The 20,123-nt window shown below is 36.3% G+C and overlaps 1 protein-coding gene across 1 annotated transcript in view; it reads left to right on the top strand.

The window, feature by feature from the left end:
* Positions 1–20,123, top strand: part of Cnbd1 (cyclic nucleotide binding domain containing 1) — a 320,853-nt gene that overhangs the window by 6,341 nt on the left and 294,389 nt on the right. Inside the window, exons 2-3 of the mRNA XM_032890379.1 lie at positions 11,220–11,292; positions 18,144–18,257. Coding sequence (XP_032746270.1) covers positions 11,220–11,292; positions 18,144–18,257 — 187 coding nt within the window. The remainder of the gene's footprint in view (positions 1–11,219; positions 11,293–18,143; positions 18,258–20,123) is intronic.

Below are 20,123 nucleotides of genomic sequence, written 5' to 3' on the forward strand. Positions count from 1 at the left end.
ACATTTAAAAAGTGTTGATACTTTCTGTGGATACAGGAATGGATTTTTAAAGGGAAGTGTGATAGGGTATTTTATCCTCTTATATAGCATTGTTTTTATTTAATAATACTACCTGCTATCATCCTATATAATAGGAATATCTTTTATTGATAACATTCATTATACTTTACTTATATTAAAGGTTGTATATTTGAATGTGGATATAAGAAAACTCTTGCATATAATTTATTGAATAGTTATCTGTTCTTTAAACCTGACACTTTGATTGCTGTTCAAATCTATCCACAGTGATGTGATGTTAGAGAAAGAATGGAAGGCAGAAAAGGCTAAGTTAAAGAAAATGTTTGCTTTCTTTCTTTCTGTTTCTTGTTTTGCATGGATCAGCCCTGTTTTCTTTTTTCTATCGAAGCAATAAATATACAGCATCCAAACAGTTTAGTAATTCAGCTCCTTCCCCCGGCTTCTTCAAGAAGAATGTGGTAGCTACCTCCTGGGTGTTACTTGGTGTTTCTGTTTGTCTCTTCTGTTCTGAAATACTTGTCTGACAAGTCTGCATCAGCTGCATATATTAAAATAACTTCTGTGCTTTCTATCTCCTGATCACTGGAGACTAACTGATAAAAATGATAATTTGTTTCTAGCTAGTTTTGTTGTTTCAATCAGACCATCATACCATGCGTGGTTTAAGTATTATTAGTCTTTCAAAAGTAGTATGGAATGAATGGCTTTATTATGGTATTATGAGATATATATATATATGATCTTCTGCCTGGACTTAACTTTCCTGCTCACTCTGTCTGGACTCCTTTTTTCCAGCATAGTCCTCCATCTGCCTACTTAGCTCCTTTTTTTCTTCCCTGTCCTCACGCAAGACTATTCCCTCTCGTATCCCTCTGTGCTTTCCTAAATTATATCCTTATACTCATATATACATAACAGACACATTAAAATCCGAGATCCACATATAAGCATATAAGGAAAAAGTTCAGTTTGTCTTTTTAAACCTGACTTGCTTAGCATGAGGATTTCTAGTTGTATAATATTTTTTTTACAGATACAATGATGTCATATTTTCATGGCCAAATAAAATTCCATTGTGAATACATAACCTACTTTCTTTATCTATTCCTCTGTTGGCGAACGTCTAGCTGTTTTTCACGGTCCATTAATAACGCAAATGTACAGTCGTCTTTGTGGTGGGACTTCGAGTCCTTTGAGAGAATATTCACGGGACAGATTGTGTCAGCACCGATGGATCAGAGTTATAGCTGCACCCTGCCACCCTCATCAGCTTAAGAAGCTCTCCTAGACTTTTAAGGGCTGAGGCCAAACAGGGGTTTGTGATTTGATGATGAAAAAGAATTCAGAATTATCTGGTATAGTGAATCAGAGCATGAAGGTTCAAAGGAAGGTAATCAGAAAAAGGAAGGCATATTTAAGTGTGGTTCAAAATTTTCCAAGGAGAGCAAGCTATTACGTAAGCATTAGTCATATATACCATTCTGGCGACTCCGTTTCAAAAATTGAAAAAAAAAAAAAACCCAAAAAACAAAAACACCCTTTTCTCATTTTTGTCTCTTTTTCTGGTAAGATAGACATGTCAGGGGGCTCCAGAGACTCATCAGTTGAAATTATAATCTGGTAACGTGAAGGCAGATGCCATCATGTTTACATCAGGGGTTAAGTGAGATTCCTTGTGACAGTTTAGAAAAATTACAGGTTCACAGTGGGGAAGGGAAGAGGACCACAAACAGGTGTTAATTGTGCAGGAGTTCTAGGTGAAAAGGCTTCCTTCTCTCTCTCTCTCTCTCTCTCTCTCTCTCTCTCTCTCTCTCTCTCTCTCTCTCTCTCTCTTCCCACAGCCCCAAGTGTCTTCTGCTTTTTCTCTCCTGCCTCACTTATAGCAGGACTGTGTGGCTTGGGTTTCTGAGAAACCTCAATGCTGATTTCCAGAGTGGTTCCACCGATTCACACGTCAGAAGTAGTTACAGCTTCCTCTTTTGCCAACATGCACATGCTTACCAGCAGGAGCTGCTATCTGTATTTTGTTTTCTTCTTTTTCTTTTCTTTTTCTTCCCCTTCCTTCCTTCCTTCCTTCCTTCCTTCCTTCCTTCCTTCCTTCCTTCCTTCCTTCCTTCCTTCTCTCCTTTCCTTCCCCTCTTTTCTTTCTATTTTGGTGTTTAAAATACATTTTTAATTAAAAATAGTACAATTTGTTCTGGGATGCCTAGTTACTGACAAATGCATAACCACCATTTTATTTTCTAACCTTCATTGCAAGCAAAATATAGAACAAGGGGAGACAGGCATGGTGGGGCACACTCTCAATCCTAGCACCCAGGAGGCAGAGGCAGGAGAATCTCTGTTTTTGAGACCACTCTGGTCTACAGATGGGACATCCAGGGATACATAGGAAAACCCAGTCTTGGAAATCCTAAACAACAACAAACCCAAAACCAAACCAAACCAAAACAATGAACGAAATGATATAGCATAACTCCATTGCTTTCTAAAGATCCAGTAACCAATTCTGTGTAGTCAATCATTCCTCCCTGTCCTTCAGGCTATATGACTGAATGATTTGGCCTCTCCCATTAGAGCTTTGCTATTTCAGAAGTTATATATTTTGAGTCACAGTCTTTTCAATCTGGTTCTTTTACTTACCATAATTCATTTGAAACTCTTCTTTCTAAGTTTTATGCGTAAATAGTTCATTCTTTTTAATGTGTTTTAATTGCAATCCGATTATATAATTTTCTCCCTTCCCCTTCCCTTTCCTTCTTCCAGCCCCTTTCTGCTGCTCTCCCTAATTCCTTCCCATGACCCACTCTCTCAAGTTCATGGCTTCCTTTTCTTTGAATTTAGTGTTATGTCCATATATAAGTAAATGCATCTATATTTAGGCACAATTATGTAGAAACACAACCCTCTCAGTTATTTTCATCGTTTTTTCTTTCTTTCTTTAGACAGCATCTCACTCCGTATCTCTGGATGGCCTAGGTGTGCACCACCATGTTGGCTCATTTTTTTTCTTGATGGTAGCCATTCTGCTGGGGTGAAATAAAATCTTAAATCAGTTTCACTTTGTAGTTACCTAAAAGATGAGGATTTTAAATACTTTAAACATGTTATTAGCCATTAGTTTTGTATGTTCTGAGAAATAGCTGACCAGTTCATTGGTCCACTTATTGATTGGAAGATTTGAGTTTCACTTTAAGTTTTCAATATATATCATATTGGCTCATGGACATGTCTATTCAGTATCTGATTGGTTGATAATAGTGGTAGGAGCTTCCAGACCAATGTATGTGGTATAAGGCCTGGACAGGAGGCCTGGCCTGTACAGAAAATGTGTAAAGCAAGCCAGACAAGCAAAGTTAGGAATCAGAGTTCTACCATAGTTGCTGTTTTAACTCCTGGATTCACTTTTCTGCCTTGAGTTCATGCCTTTCCTTCCCTCAGTAATGGACTGTGATCTGGAAATGTAAGCCAAGTAAATTATTATTATTTTTTACATGTTGATTTTGGTTGGTGTTTTTATCAATAGAAAGCAAAATGGGATGTTGGAGTCTCTACATGTCTGTTTTCTGTTGGTACCATGCTGTCTTTGTGTCTATAGTTCTGTAGTATAATACTCTGCAACTGTTCTTTCTTTTGGGAGCTACTTTGGTTATTTAGGGCCTTTATATTTCCTAATAAACTTTAAATTATTAGGATATGTTTCCTAATGTTTTTATTATTTGTATATAGAACACTGATAGCCAGGCTGTGTATGTTTATTTATACCCTGAAACTTCATTGACATTATTATTAGGTCTAAGAGTTTATTTACATAGTAATCCAAAATTTCTACATGTTCATTTTAAAAAAAATTGTTTGCTGTTGGGCTTATTCCTCTGTTTTACATTTGAGTTCCAACGGACTTTAGTCTACTTGATCATTCTACTTAAAAGTCTTTCCATTAAATTTTCTCATTGGGTTATTGAGGTGTTCTTTACTTACATATTCGCTTAAGCTTGAGTTCTCATTATTATTTCTCTTTATTCATTTCTGATTTTAAAGTTTGAATTTTCTTTGCCATTTTGTTCAGCCATATATTTTATTTTCTTGGACAGCACTCATCTATTTATCATCATATTGAAGAAGCTCATTGAACTGTTTGTGCCTTCTTTAAACTCCTTGAATTCTTTGAAAACAATATTTATTGTCCATGGAAATAGCCAGTGTTCATCTAGGTAATTTTCACGAAAGAATGTTCCTATAGGACTAATGGATATAATGATATTCTGTTATCGTCATTCATAATTTTGTTTTTACAATTTCACTTATATGCATATGAGCTTTCTTCATCTGAGTTTCTGATGTAAGAATCTCGCTTGCGGGTTGGGGATTTAGCTCAGTGGTAGAGTGCAAGGCCCTGGGTTCAGTCCCCAGCTCGAAAAAAAAAAAAAAAAAAAAAAAAAAAAAAAAAGAATCTCACTTGCTTTTAGATTGAACCAGTGAATGAGATTTGTGGCTGGATCTAGGCCAAGAAAAGCTGGAACATTATCTGATTAGACCAGGAAAAGACATCTGAACTATATCTCTAGAGCTACACTTTAGGGTGAGGAAAGGGAATGGGGTAGAGGGAGGATTAGAAGAGGGAGGGACATAATTACTGACAAAGGTGTATTGTGAACAAAGCAGGCAGGTTTGCAGGCATCAGCCAGAGCTAAGTCTATAGAGGAAGAGATGGAGACGGGCAGAGAAAGAAATGGGGGAGGACCGGAGCCATTTTCCAGGCAAAGGAGAGTCAGAAACAAAACTGACTTGAAGACTATGTTTACATGGTTACTATGTTAGTGGGCCAACTAAAGCAGCTGGTAAATAAGCAGAATTCAAGGTCCATGAATTTGGAGATAGACCTGCCTAAGTGGTTTATTTAGTTGTGTCAGATGCCTTGTTTATTCAATATCATTTGAAAGAAGATTAAATTTGGAATTTCATAAGAACAATAAACAATAGATAATAGATGTAAATAAGTTCCTTATTGATCATTGACAAAGGTACAGTGAATGAACTCTCAACATGCATAGGGTTATTGATACCTTATATTTTTTCCCTAGATTTGAACCTCTGATCTAAGTATATAAAACTATTCGATCATGCTTATAATCCTTTAATATTCTCTTGTCACTTTCTTTTTAATACTACAGTCTTCACTGTTTGCTCATTACTGTAGAAGGGGAACAAGTTTGTTAATATTTCTGGTTTTATTACTACCAAATTCCTTACTTATGAGCTGATAATTATATTAAGAAAGATTTAATTATTAGTGTGCACAGAAACCTTTTAAAGAGGTCTCACTCTTCTGTTTTTCAACTCGCCGTATTCTGACATTTCCACAGGGTCATTGTGACATTTTCACGCTTTTCCACGCTTTCACCTCACCGAGAGTTAAAAAGATTTGATTAAAATCTCTCTCTTTATAAGGAAACAAATTAATAGATGTGGAATGTTAATGATGTTTCTTAAATGTGTGTATGTTGGCTTCTCTATTGGCAAAATAAAAATGTGTTTTGAGACTCAGTTTTATCACAGTAGCTTTATTTTTACTGTGTACTTTAAAGCATATGCTGTGTATCTCCATAGTAAACTTCTTTTTTTTATGATTGTTAAATATAAACTGTTTTTCTGAGTTTTATTTGAGTAAATATCTCTCTAGCAAAGAAACCAAACAACCAGTCAAACAAACAAACAAAATAAAATGAAAGACTCCAACCGTCCAAACAACAACGTCAACAACAACATAACAGCAATAACAAAACAAAACCAGAAGTTGTTTACTGTGTGTGACCAACTTTTATTAGAACAATGTAGTCTATGCATGCTTATTTTGATATGTGACAAAAGTAAGAAACTACATTTTCTGAAACAAACCTTTTTCCATCTTAATAATATTCAGTGGTCATGTGCCCAATATGACAATAGAAAGATATTTGATTGCACAGTGAGTTTCTAGTGTGGGATTAATTTACTGCCATCTGCTTCAAACCCCTTTCCACATGTACTCTGGTTAAAATCAAAGATTTTAACCTCATTATAAGGTTAGGCCCCTGCTGCTTTTGTCAAAATCTGGGCTAAAGCATTTCAGGAAGGGAAAAACAAGACTAGAAAACAAATGTATACTTTGTAGCTTTTTCTTGTTTCATTCCTGATTTGATCAATAGAAAAAAAATTAACATCTGCTCTTTTCAATAGTTGCAGTTTCATATTGAAACATTTAGTTTTTTTATTTTTAAGCAATTTGTTTGACAATAAATAGCCCAGTAAGGGCACCAGTGGAAGGGGAAGCTTTTGGTCCTACCAAGGCTGGACCCCCAGTGAACACGATTCTTGCAGGGAGGGTGGCAATGGGAGGAGGATTGGGAAGGGAACACCCATATAGAGGGAGAGAGGGAGGGGTTAAGGAGATGTTGGCATGGAAACCAGGAAAGGGAATAACATTTCAAATGTAAATAAGAAATACCCAATTTAATAAAGATGGGGAAAACAAGAAAACAAGAACAACAACAACAAAAAAGCAATTTGCTTTGAAAGATAATATCTATTACATGGTTAAAACTCTTCATGTAAACACCCTTGTAACAAACACTGCTAAGAACCGGCTCAATAACAAAGACATATGCTGATGAATTAAGTGTTCTATAAGCCTGTAAGTGCTTTAAAAGCCAATGCTGTTTTTGAACTTACTGGGCTGTTCCAAACTAAAGAGTGGAATTTTGAATTCCTGGTAACTCTTTATCCTACAAGTTTTTTTTTTTTTTTTAAGAAAAAAAGTAAAATATTACTTTTTTCTTTATGCTCTTATGCTTTTTTAGATATTTGTTTGTTTTCTTTTGATTAATTAATTAATTAATATATATTTTAAATTTTCCCCTCTTCGGGTTCCTCCTTGTAGAGTTCTCCCATTTTCCCTTCCCTTCACTTCTGAGACTGCAGCCCCCACACCCTGTATCTTGCCCCCCTATCCCTAGAACCTCAAGTCTGTATTGGGTTAGGCGCATCCTCGTCTCACTGAGTCTAGATATGGCAGCCCTCTGATATATTCGTGTTGAGAGTCTTGGACTAGCCCATGCATACTCTTTGGTTGGTGGCTCAGTCTCTGGGAGCTCCCAGGGTTCCAGGTTAGCTCACACTGTTGGTTTTCCTGTGGCGTTCTATCTGTTTGACGGCCTTCGATCCTTTCCCTAACTCTTCCATAGGGGTCCCCAACCTCCATCCAATGTTTGTCTGTGGGTGTCTGTATCTGTCTCAGTCAGGTGTTAGGTAGAGCCTCTCAGAGGGCTACTAGGCTAGTTTCCTATCAGTAAGAACAACAGAGCATCATTAATAGTATGAGGGATTGGTACACGCCCATACGACAGGTCTCAAAATGAACTAATCACTAGTCGGCCATTCCTTCGGTCTCTGGTCTGTCTTTGCCCCTACATTCCTTTTAGACGGGGTCAAAAGTTTCGTAGGTGGGTTGGTGTACCAATCCCTCCACTGGGGATCCTGTCTGGAGGAGGTCTCTTCAGGTTCCATATCCCCCATTGTTGGGCGTATAGGCTAAGGTCACCTGCATTCACTACTGGGAGCCTCCCTCATCCCAGGTCTCTGGGATTTTCTAGAGAATCCAACCCCCCACCCCCACCACAGGTAGCTGCATATTTCCATTCAGTCTTCTGGTCCTTTGGGACTCTCTGATGTTTCACTCATGCCTGCTCCTGCTCCTTTATTCTCCTTACCCTCCTCTCTCCCATCTAGGTGGATGGAACTAGAAAATATCATCCTGAGTGAGGTAGCCTAGACCAAAAAGGACATGTATGATATGTACTCACTGATAAGTGGATAACAGCCAAAACATTCAGAAAATCCATATATAACCCACGGACTCAAAAGAAGTTAAATAAGAAGGAAGGCCCAAGTGAGGATGCTTCAGACACACGTAGAAGGGGGAACAAAATAGTCATGGGAGGCAGCAAGTCTTAGTCTACTTTTTTGTTTGTTTGGTTTTTAATTTAATTTTTTACTTATTCATGTTACATCCTACTCACTGCCCCTTCCAGGTCACCCCCTCCCATAATGCTTCACCCCTCCTAACTCCCCTTCTCCGCTGAGCAGGCACTGCAACCCCCATGCCCCAATATATCTCTCACTGTGGTACTTCAAGTCTCTCCTAGGCTTCCTCTCCCACTTCGGCCAGACAAGGCAGCCCAGCTGGAAGAATATATCCCACGTGCAGGCAACAGCTTTTGTGATAGCTCCCATTCCAATTGTTGAAGACCACATAAAGGTCAAGCTTCATATCTGCAACATATGTGCAGGGAAGCCTAGGTCCAGCATCCGTATGCTCTTCGGTTGGTGGTTCAGACTCCGAAAGCCTCAAGAGTCCTGGTTAGTTGACTCCCTGTTGGTCTTCATGTGGAGTTCCTATTCTCTTATGGGCTACAATCCTTTCTTCTATTCTTCCATAAGAGTCCCCAACCTCCAGCCACTGTTTGGCTGTTGTGGGTGTCTGAAACTGAGTCAGTACAGCAACTCTTATTCTTAAATTCTTTATTTTGTAACTTTTTCTTCTTCCTCCTCCTCTCAAAGCTCTCTCCCTCAATCTCTATGGCAGCCCCCCTCATCTACATAACTCATTGAAGTTATTACTGAGTCTGCTCATCGACCATATTAGAAAAATGGACTAATGTGTCCTTAATACAAGTCTCCTCCTAATCCTATCCTAATCCAATCCTAATCCACTATGGATATGTGTTATGACTAACATTTTATATCATTCACAACAAAAGTAATAGTATGTCAAATATTTTACGTATAACAAAGCTTTATTTTGCTTCATTCGAAGTAATTCTATATGACATCAAAACTAAAACACACAGCCTTCTATCAGCTTCTAAGGTTTACTTGAGAAATATGGGTAGGGAAGTCCATAAATCTTATGAATAGTAATTCTAGATCTAATAAAAGCTATGATGTTTGAAGAGCAATACATTTTCTGCTTGAATTCCTCTTATTTTATTTCCACACTTAGAAAACAGTGATGTTTAATTTTTTAGTCATCCAGGGTTCATACCAAACCTAATTTGTACATACTAATTCTTCATGATTAAAATACGGTCATTGGAGGACTTTTAAAAAGCTTGAAAAGTGTGTTAAATTATTTTCTCTACAACCTCTCAATAAGGAATGAAATAATAGGTGTAAGTTAGTATTTATTAGTGTGTTTCATTTCACATTTCTAATAACATTTCTAACAACATTGATTGTTCTGGAGTAATCAGAGAGCTTGTGAATACACATCACTCTGAAGACATCCTCCACTCATTGTACTTAACACCTTGTTTGAAGGAGTCTGCTCATCATGGCATTGAAAGAGAATTACAGTTAATTCACTTCTTGGATGTGAGCAGAACTTTTATTTCTTAAGGAGTCTTTTGTGATTTTCTCAATTGGAAATTGATTCTACATGTTGCAAAACTCTTTGCAGAATGAATATCAATGATAGTTTCTAACATGGGCTTGAGTAGCTTGGCATGGATAGGACTTTATAAGAAACAAATGAGAGAGGAAAGAGGAAGAGGGAGAAAATGAAAGGACAAATATAAGGTACCAGGAGAACTTTTCTTAGTACTGTGTCTAAAGTAGTTCTGAGATCAGTTTGGATGTTAAAGATCTTGGCAAATAATTCTGAAAGACATCATTTATTCCAGAGAAATTAAATTATTATGACTCATACCAATTTCACTCTTTACTGCAATTAGAAATTGCCAAACCTTCTTCAAGATCAAAAAATTAAACTCTGTTTGAAAAAGTCACGTATAGATCTTCTAACTATAAGCATACATATATTTATTACATTTAATCAGCATTACCTTACAATGCAATATTTGCTTCTCCCAAAGGTCAAAAATCTCACTACCTGATAAGCAATGTCTCCTTCTGAGTTGTTGGTTAAATGTCTCCCTACCACCACCCCAACAATGCAGGGTATTGACATTCTTATTCTAGTATCCCACAAGAATGCTAAGACTTCATCTTTGAAAACATTACATACTTTGATCACAGATCATGGGAAATCAGAGCTGGTGCTGATCCAAAAGCTTTCTTCCTGCTGGCTTGCTTTCATCGGACAGAAATTTCTGTGCAAGTAGCTAGAGAGAAAAATATATCGACAGTCTTTTCCAGCTATGAACAATGCGAGCTACACTAACCACTGATATGGCAAGTGTATCAATAGTAGGAAAGGCATTGAGGTATGGAATGAATTTTCAATCTGATATTATGCCTGTTCCATAGGAGGGAACTCATATCTGGCACTGAAGGCTGGCCATAGACTGGCCACGGATCCTAAGAGAAAATTATTCTACTAAATACTTGCAGTATCAAAGTGCCTTCTAAGTACTTAGCTTCATACCAAAAGTTTAGAACAGCTCACATCTCTCATCATAGTTACCTTTTTAAAAAACATGGACAAGTATTTAATAAGAGACCCCATCAAAGGTCAGTATCTACAAAATAAGTGACTATATGATACTCAGCTCGTAGTGGAATGTATATACCCTTCCCCAACAGCTTGAGAAACATGCATAAGAGGAACCAGAGGATAAGGAAGTGCTGGAAAATAGTGTCTTATTAATATGACAGGAGAGCTATACTCATGAACTCAAAACAGCTATGGTTACCTGTACAAGACCAGTACAAGATCAAGGCAAAAAACATTTTTGGCCTTGAGTTGAAAGAGGCTACCTAGCTTCATAACTATAAGCAATTGATGACTTTTTGGAGAGAGAAGCCCATTTTTTTCAAGGACCTACATGGTTGCTTATGTCCAGTGGATGGTCCTACACCCACACTAAGTGTTCAATACCAATTAAACTTCATGGATATAAAGAAAACATAAGTAGATGTCAAGTTCATGGGGGAGAGTTAGATGGAGGTAACAGAGAGAAAGAGGTAGGTATAAGTAGTATATATGATCAAAAAACATTTCAAAAGTAACTCTATACTCACCTTAATTATCATACTGAATTTCATTTGTGTATTACAGACTGGGAATACAATATCTCACTGCGTGGTTACTGAATGTTTTTCTTTAGTATGATGAATGTTTCCAATTAAATACCACTTATACACTTGCTTAATAAGCTAACAGAAAGTAACTCACACTTTTAATTGATTTCATTTTGCAGGCCTGAAAGTGCGCAAAACCATTAATTATGGTCAGTTAAATGCCTTATGCCACATTAGAGGACTAGAGAGCAGGTGAGTTACTCATGCATTACGTTCTCTGTCATAGAGAAAGGGATGCCTCTGCTTATTTACTGATAGTGTATAGCAATAAAAAAAAGTCCTAATTGTCACAGGTACCTGATTTAGTCCATGAAGAAATACAATTGAAAATGTATAGTGTGTGTGTGTGTGTGTGTGTGTGTGTGTGATGTAGTTAACCAATCTACTATAAAATAAATGTAATTCATTCCAAACAGTGTTCTTTTTAATGAAAAAGAAAAGCAGTTACAAGGAGAAAGCCTTACATGGTTGAAAATACAAATATTGCGTGGAATGAGCATCTGAGAAGGGTACAGGGATGTGGCCTGGAGACAGAAATGGGAACTAGTCCAGCTCAGAGTTTAGGATTCCTAAGAGGCCTGAGAATTGAACACAGATCTGTAAAATGTGTTTTGTTGCTGTTGTAGTGGCTGTTGTATTGCTGTGAGGGCCAGGATAACTCTTGGGAGTTGGGAGCTTGGGTACAGTTTTATAGGGTTAGTCCATTATCATCATGGGGCAGAAACAGACGGGGATGGTGCCAGTGCAGTAACTGAGAACTTCACATCCTAATCTTCAGGTAGCAGTTTTCTAGAAACATCGGGAATGGATGGGCTTTTGAAATCTCAAAGTCCAATCCCAGTGACACACTTCTTCAATAAAGATATATACCCCTGCCCCCAACAAAGTCCATCCCTTAAACCTTCCTAAACAGTTCCACTAACTGGAAATTGATATTGAAATATATGAGCATATAGAACCCATTCTCATTCAAACTACCACACACTCCCTGACCCCCATAGACTTATAGTCAGAGCATAATACAAAATGAATTCTGTCCAACTTCCGAAGTCCCCATAGTCTTTCCCAGTGTCATTACTGTCTCCACATTTATTCTGAGACTCAAGGCACTCTCTTAACTGACACTCCGTGTAAAAACGAAAGCAAAAACCAAATCAAATATTTTCAATATACAGTGGCATGGATTATATACTACCAGTCGAGAAGGGAATGAGTACTATACCAAAGCAGTCATCTAGCAGGGGAAAGGATACAATCTGTAGCCATGTCTGAACTTAAAAGGCTTATTGAATGGTCCTTTCCTTCCAGATGTGCTGATTGCACCACACTTCTCTCTCTTGGGCTGATTCCACAGGTCCTCAGAACCTATGCTTGACAGTGATCACACGCCAACATCTTGAAGTCTCTAATGCAACCTCGACTTCACATTCCTAGATCCATGCAACGGCTTCTTTGGGCCTTCCCTGTTACGTGCCTAGTTTCAGCAGCTTTTCTTTACTGTAGGGGAAGATTCCAGAAAAACCTTTTCTGTGTTTTTTTTTCTTGATTCTAAATCTAGACCAACAAGGGCTAAGCTGCCTAATGATTCTGCTCACTGGCTTTGGAACCTGGCACCCTCCTTGAATTGCATTTACATAAGCTTTTTATTGTCTGCAAATTCCTTTGCTGTTTAAACATTCCTTTAATTTATTTTCATAAGTTGGAAGCTTAGCCTGTTGGGGTCTTGCTCTGAGAACACAACTCTATTCTATTCTGAGTAAGTCCTTTCTGTTTTACTCCTTGAGCACAGGACTTGGCTCCAGAATTGCATTTCCTGTTGCTCTTTTTCTCTTCAAACTGTACATTTTATATTTCTTTGTGCCTGCTTGTTCTTTTTCAATATAGGTCTTCATAAGAATGATCACTAGTAACTACATCTTACTGCCACGACTAGGCTGTCTTGATATCTCTGCCAATGACATTAATTTAAATCTCTTTGATTTAGCTTCAGGTAGAATTTTAGCACAAGGGCAAAGAGAAGTCACAGTCTGCCAAACCATAGCAAGAATGGTCTGTAATCCACTTACTAATATTGTCCCCCTCTGAAATCTTTGGAGCCATGCCTCCAGAGTCCAAATTGCCTTCTATACTATTATGAGCCCTTAAGTCCTGTTTAAAGTATTCAACTCCTTTTTTTTAGTCTAAAGTCTCAAAACCTTCCATACTCTTCCTAAAAATAGATTGGTCAGGCTTACCGAGCAGTATACCAGACCCTGGTACATATTTCTGTGAAAAATACTATGACCAGGGCAACTCCTAAAATCATTTAATTGGTGGCTTATTTACAGTTTTAGATGGTTAGTGCATGATCCTCATTGCAGGAAGTAGATAGGCATAGCAACACAGCAGTAGATAAGAGTTTATTTCCTGATCTGGAGGCAGAAGACACACACACACACACACACACACACAGAGAGAGAGAGAGAGAGAGAGAGAGAGAGAGAGAGAGAGAGAGAGAGAGAGAGAGAGACTGGGTCTAGTTGGATTTTTGAAACCTCAAATCCCACCCCATGTACTGGCTGTTTTTTTGTGTCAACTTGATATAAGCTGCTGTTATCACAGAGAAAGGAGCCTCAGTTGAGGAAATGCTACCAGGAGACCCAGCTGTAAGGCATTTTCTCAACTAGTGATCAAGCAGGGAGGATCCAGCCTATTGTGGGTGGTGCTGTCCCTGGGCTGGTAGTCTTGGGTTCTATAAGAGAGCAAGCTGAGCAAGCCAGGGGAAGCAAGCCAATAAGTAACATCCCTCCATGGCCTCTGCATCAACTCCTGCTTCCTGACCTGTTTGAGTTCCAGTCCTGACTTCCTTTGGTGATGAACAGCAATGTGGAATTTTGAACTGAATAAACTCTTTCCTCCCCAACTTGCTTCTTGATTCTGATGTTTTGTGACGGAATAGAAACTCTAAGACACCCAGTGACATACCTTTTCCAACAATGTCACACCTACTGTAACAAGACCAACCATATTTTTTGCCGAACAGTTCATCAACTGAGAAACAAATATTTACACATATGAACCTATGAGGATAATTCTCAGTCAAGTCACCACAACTGTGATATCTTCATTTTAATTGTGGTTTTGAAATTGTGATAGCATAGCTACCACTGTCCATGTGCTCTCCAGTCTTTCTTCAATCATGATTATCTTGACATAATGCCTTGGTTTATAAATTTTCCCATATTTCGGAAAACCATATTTCAGACACATCTTTATAATTTTTTCTTAGCAATATCTTAAAAATGGAAAGCAAAGATTTAAGCTTTATGGTTAACTGGTTATATACCTCTTGGTATATAACTGTTACATATACCTCTGTGTTGAGAAATCATTTTAAATGATAAACTTATTGGCTAACAAATTGTGTTCATAAGTGAGAAAGGTGATCAAATGATTTGATAGCAGGAGGATTATGTTTCCAAAATAGTTTTAAGATAAGTGTAGAGAAGATTGACTAGAGTTGTGCTAAACACAGTACCTAGGGAGGACACTGATTGAATGGCCTCTTTATTTAGATAAAGGACTTACTTAATGTTAAATTTATTGGCATCATTACCTAACATTTTTCATCAACTTACTTTGTATTTTGACATTAATATTCATTATGAAGAATCATAAATATTTTCAGCTATCTTAAATCAACCTGCTCCCATTGTTATGAAAGGGCAGTTCTCGTATTTCTTTGAATTAATCAAGAAAATGTATAAGACTTCATTATTTCAACGACAAATTCAGGTGGAAACTGTAAGAAGTCAATTGGGTTAAACTTCTCCGGGTTATTTAATTTAAAACAAAAATGTAAATTGCCTTAGGATAAGTACATAAATATAATTTATCAGTGAACATTTTATTGAGAGGTTGAGGAGAATATGGGCCACATAAAAACATTTTGTAGTATATTTTCATCTAGTATGTGTACACCATGTACCTTAAGTAGTTCACTATGATAAACCTTTTTTTTTCCTCTTTTCTTTAGGCTATAGAGGGCTTTTTTTTGTTTTTGTTTTTGTTTTTTGTTTTGTTTCTTGTTGTTGTTTTGTTTATTTGAGTGAAAGGATGTTTCTAGGTTGGGATTTTAGGAGTCTATCAAACCTCTGTTCTCTCATTATTTTATTATGAATTGTTGGTTCAGAAACTCCCCATTTCTCTTAGTGTTCATCAGAAATTGATAGTAGGACTGTATTGCTAAAGAAACCACACAGTTTGAACCTAGGTCATGCAAAAAACAAACAAAATAAAACAAAACAAAATCAGCTTTTACTGATCTGGGAACTTCATTTTTGCTGGCTTCTTTGTATAGGCTTCAATCTAGACAGGGAAATGACATTGAGGATCGTTGATGGGAGATATTTTTAAAGGTTGAGACTAGGTACATGTCTTTCCTCCATCTTCTTATATTTTGCTTGCTTGAGTTCAGCCATAATAGTGTTAGTGTGCTGTTCTTGGATGTGGAGGTGATATGTACTGCCTCGCGTCCTAGGCAGCATTTCCTAACTACTTCACATGCAACCTTGCTTTCTGCCTTCTCTGTCAAGCTGCACCTACTCTAAGAATAGAAAAATCCTAGCATTGAACTCAACATCTACATTCACATAATTTTTTTTTTACATACTGTAAACTTGGGGAAATTATTTAAAACCCTGTAATCACTATTTTCTTATCCACTGTCTAAATAATGACTCCAATTTATAAAAGACACTTATTTTTGTATTTATTTCAAAGAAATCTGCTATACTGTTTCTTTTATCCCCCTGTGGCAGTCTTAGAGTCTATCTTTAAATGTCCCTTGTACATTTATGTCACCAAAACCAGTCACAACGGAGGTTTGAGGCTTCAGTATATGATATGGCTATAGAGGAGATAAAAGTCAGTCATGGCAGTTATCAGCATTTTAAAAATCTAAAAATATAGAATGAAAGTTTAGATTTATAGACTTTATAAAATCAGTGACAGGATTTTTTTTTTGGACTTGTAATATTTAAGTTCTAAAAGTATACCTTTAAAGGCTGGGCCATGGATCCCTTTTTGTGGGTATGCTTGCTTCAATTTACCTGTTTCTTACCTTATTATAACATCTTGTATACTTCCATTGTTTAATGTCATGGTCTCCGAATATAGGAGATACAGAGGTATGAATATACTACCACAATAATTATTGTGATATAGAACACATATCATCAGTATCATAAGGAGACTTAAAAGATTTGCTCTGAGAATCATGTCTTCTCCAGGCATAGCACTTGATTATCTGTTTCACTTCTTGGTCACATTTTCAAATGTGTATACCATCAACTTTATGTTGGGAATTCCCAAGGAGTAGGTGAAGTAGACATCTGTCACACTTGTATAAGGTGATGGATAAAAGTAAATTAGGTCTTCATATTTCGGAATATACTTGTTTTAATCCACTCCAAAGATGATCTATCCAGATCACAGTCTGGAATAAATTTCGAAGAATTATAGCACAAGCTGCATGTGGACAAAAATAAATACTTGTATATTTTTGAGTCTCAAGTTTTTCATGTATGAAATGAGGATAAGAACATGTAATTCATACAGATAGGCAAGAATTAAATGATAACTGTATCTAAATTGACTAAGATAGTGCCTGACATAAAAAGAAAAAATCGCTGTTTTTAGTTGGCACACAGTATCTCTGAGGTTAAGAGAATGGACTTTCAAGTTAGTTCAACTTTAATTTCTTTCATATAACCTTCATTCTAGTTACATGATGTGGCTAATTATTAAGGTAAAAGTACGTTATATATCAATAGGTATATATCATCATTAGTTTATAAAATATGCAATGAAACCTTACTACAGTGTATGCAATAAAACAAGGATTTAAAGAATTTAGATAGATATGTAAAATAGATGATTATTAAATGTGATTTTCAGATACACATATGTGAGACTTTGGAAATGCTTCATGGAAATATGTAGACAAACTTACTTAAAACCTGAGTAGATACTTGATCAGTATTTGTCATGCTGTGAGAAAACAATCAAAATACACAATGCATTAAATTACACTCTCATCTGGCTGTTAGAATCAAGGTAAATCAAATGAGATTTTAAATATACATGTAATTTATTTTGTGTCAAATATCAACACAATGTTTTGGAAAGGTAGCATAGAAAAAATAAATAGTTTCAAATATTTTAATGTGCCACTGTTTGCATTGACAAAAAAGAAGAAAAAGACTTTTATTGAGGATTTTTATATTCATTGGCACAAAAAGAAATATTGATCGAGATGTTTGTCAATGTTTAATCTGAAAGATGGTCATTTTACCAGTTACTGAAATGAGCTGTCAAGATGAATATTTGGCATTTCAGATATTGACAACATTTTATGACAATTTTCAGTTGAAATCCCATGAGGCAGATTTTCTGGAAACAAAGATTATTGCCCAACATTTCATAACAGTTAGCTCTGTTTTCATATATCTTTTTTGCTGGTATATTTACAGTGAAAGAATTCACTCAGGGGAGGACTTTGAAAGCAGAGAAGTTTGCCGTTTTCTACCAGAAGAGTTTGTGATTTATCAGTAAAAGAACTAATCCTCTGCTCATCAAAACTATTTTAGATGATTTCAGCCACTTTCCAGAATGTGACATGCTGAGGTTTTTCACATACATAACAATTCCTTGCTATAGTCCTAAAGCAGAGTGCATGAAGTTTTCACCAATTATTGTAAACATTAAGAAGACTATACACAATTCATATGTGTGTGTATGTGTGTTTGTGTGTATGTTCGTCTGTGTGTTTGTGTGTCTGTCTGTCTGTATTATGAATCTATGTATGTATGTATGTACATAGTGTATACAAAGGACTTGGGGATCATTTTGGAAAAATCTTACTACACTGAGTTAAATAACAGCTTTATTCAATTGCAGAAATAAAAATCTTCATGAAATCAATACACAATTAATATATGAAATTAAAACTCTTGTAAAAATGTGTGTGAATCCTTACAGCCATTCTCCCTCTCTTGTTTTAGGCGGAATTCTTCCATTTATTTGGCAGCTCATGATACATTCATCAAGCAATATCCTCAGATATTCCTCCATGAAAAAACAGTATTGCCTAAAGTTCCTCAACCGGTTGAAAAAAGGTAAAAATCCTTTTTTGGAAACTAAAATGCCTATGTAGATGATATATTTGTGCTTTTTAGGATAGGCATATATTCATTTTACATAGTGCTGCTGAGTTTCATAATGACAATGTTGCTTGAGGAGATCATCTCCTGTGACATAGGCACTTCCCTGTATTGCTTCTCTGTCCCCTGCTTCCTATTTTTATGCTAGTTTATTTTTACATTTCATGCCATATATGCATCTATTGTATATTTAAGTGATTTTATGTATCCTTGTAAAATATAGGACTGATAAAGGAAATAAAAAACTATTATTCATTTTGTTTTCATGAATTTGCCTCTTTCATTTAATGTGATGGTCTTCAAGTCGTTTGCTTCCTTCCAAACAACCTAATGGGTTTTTGGTTTGCTTTTTTGTTTTGTTTTGCTTTGTTACTTTTTTTTTTGGACTGTATAAAATTCTTTTGTGCATATTGGAAAATGTTTTACTCTAGTTATCTGTTGATGACCAAGTAGGCCAATTCCATGCTTGACTTTTGTGAAGAGCATTGTAATAAACATGGATGTACAAGTATTTCTGCTGTGGGCTGATATAGAGTTCTTCTGCTATACACCAAAAAGCTGTACAGCAGACTCATTCTATACTAACTAATTTGTGTTCCCTGTGGTCATTCCAAATGAGCACTAATCCTGTAGCTAAATGAAGATCTAGGGGGAACAAAAAGGTACTTTAGTTTTTCATAAGTTTCTCATGCCTGCTTGTTCTGTAAACTAAGCCTAGACACAATGGTACATTATGAAAGGTTCCAAAATTACTCAGCCTCCTGCACTGGCCACCTGCTGACAAACTTCCCTCATTGTTATAGATGATCCTTCTGGAACCATAAGCCCATATAACCTCTTTCATCTATAAGATGCTATTGGTTTTAATATATTATTATGGCATCAATAGAAATAATAAAACATTTAACACAATAGGAAAACAAACAACATTGATTTATGTGCCGATCAGCCAATAAAATCAGCTTGAAAAGTGTGGTGATTTTAAGGTGTATTTCTGATATATTTGGGAGGAAAGCCAGCTTCAGACTTAAACCATAATTTTGATAGCTATTTTCTTTCCATGGGTCTACTTCACCTTTTTTTATAGATTGGTTTCATTTTCATACTTCTTATGGTAGATTTGGACAGACTAGATTTATTAAGTTTCAGGTGAGGAAAAGAATAGTCTTTTAAAATAAATCATTCAGAAATACTTCAGAATCTTTTGTGAATTAACCATGGATTATCACTGAGCTCTAATTTACTAGTACTAATTTGTTAGTACCACATACGTATTCATATAATGGGGAAATATTGCTGACAAACTAAACAGAAACCACCAGGATAAAGATCAGAGCACCGGGAGAATATTTGAAGAAACAAAGTGCAAAAATTGTGGATGAATATATAAAAGGTTGTTGAACATTGCTCAAAGACACATAATTCAATAGGAGGTTGGAAAGTTTTTCTTCTTAAACCTAGGTAATGTACTGAAAGATGGTGTCTTAGTTAAGTTTCTATTGCTGTGATAAAACACCATTAAAAAGCAACTATTGTATGTTTTTGGCTTCTTCATTAAAGATCAAGTGTGTGTAAGAGCATGGTTTTATTTCTAGGTCTTCAATTCTATTCCATTGATCAACATCCAATACATTGGTACAACAATTGCTTGTACCAATAGCATCCAGTTTTTATCACTCTTTCTCTGTAATAGAGCTTGAGGTCAGGGATAGTGATTCCCCCAGCCATTCTTTTATTGTTAAGAATTGTTTTCTCTCTTCTGGCTTTTTTTGACCTTCCAGGTGAATTTAAGAATTACTCTTTCCATGTCTTTGAAGAATT

This window comes from Rattus rattus, chromosome 1, assembly GCF_011064425.1.
Source record: "Rattus rattus isolate New Zealand chromosome 1, Rrattus_CSIRO_v1, whole genome shotgun sequence".
Classification (NCBI taxonomy): Eukaryota; Metazoa; Chordata; class Mammalia; order Rodentia; family Muridae; genus Rattus; species Rattus rattus.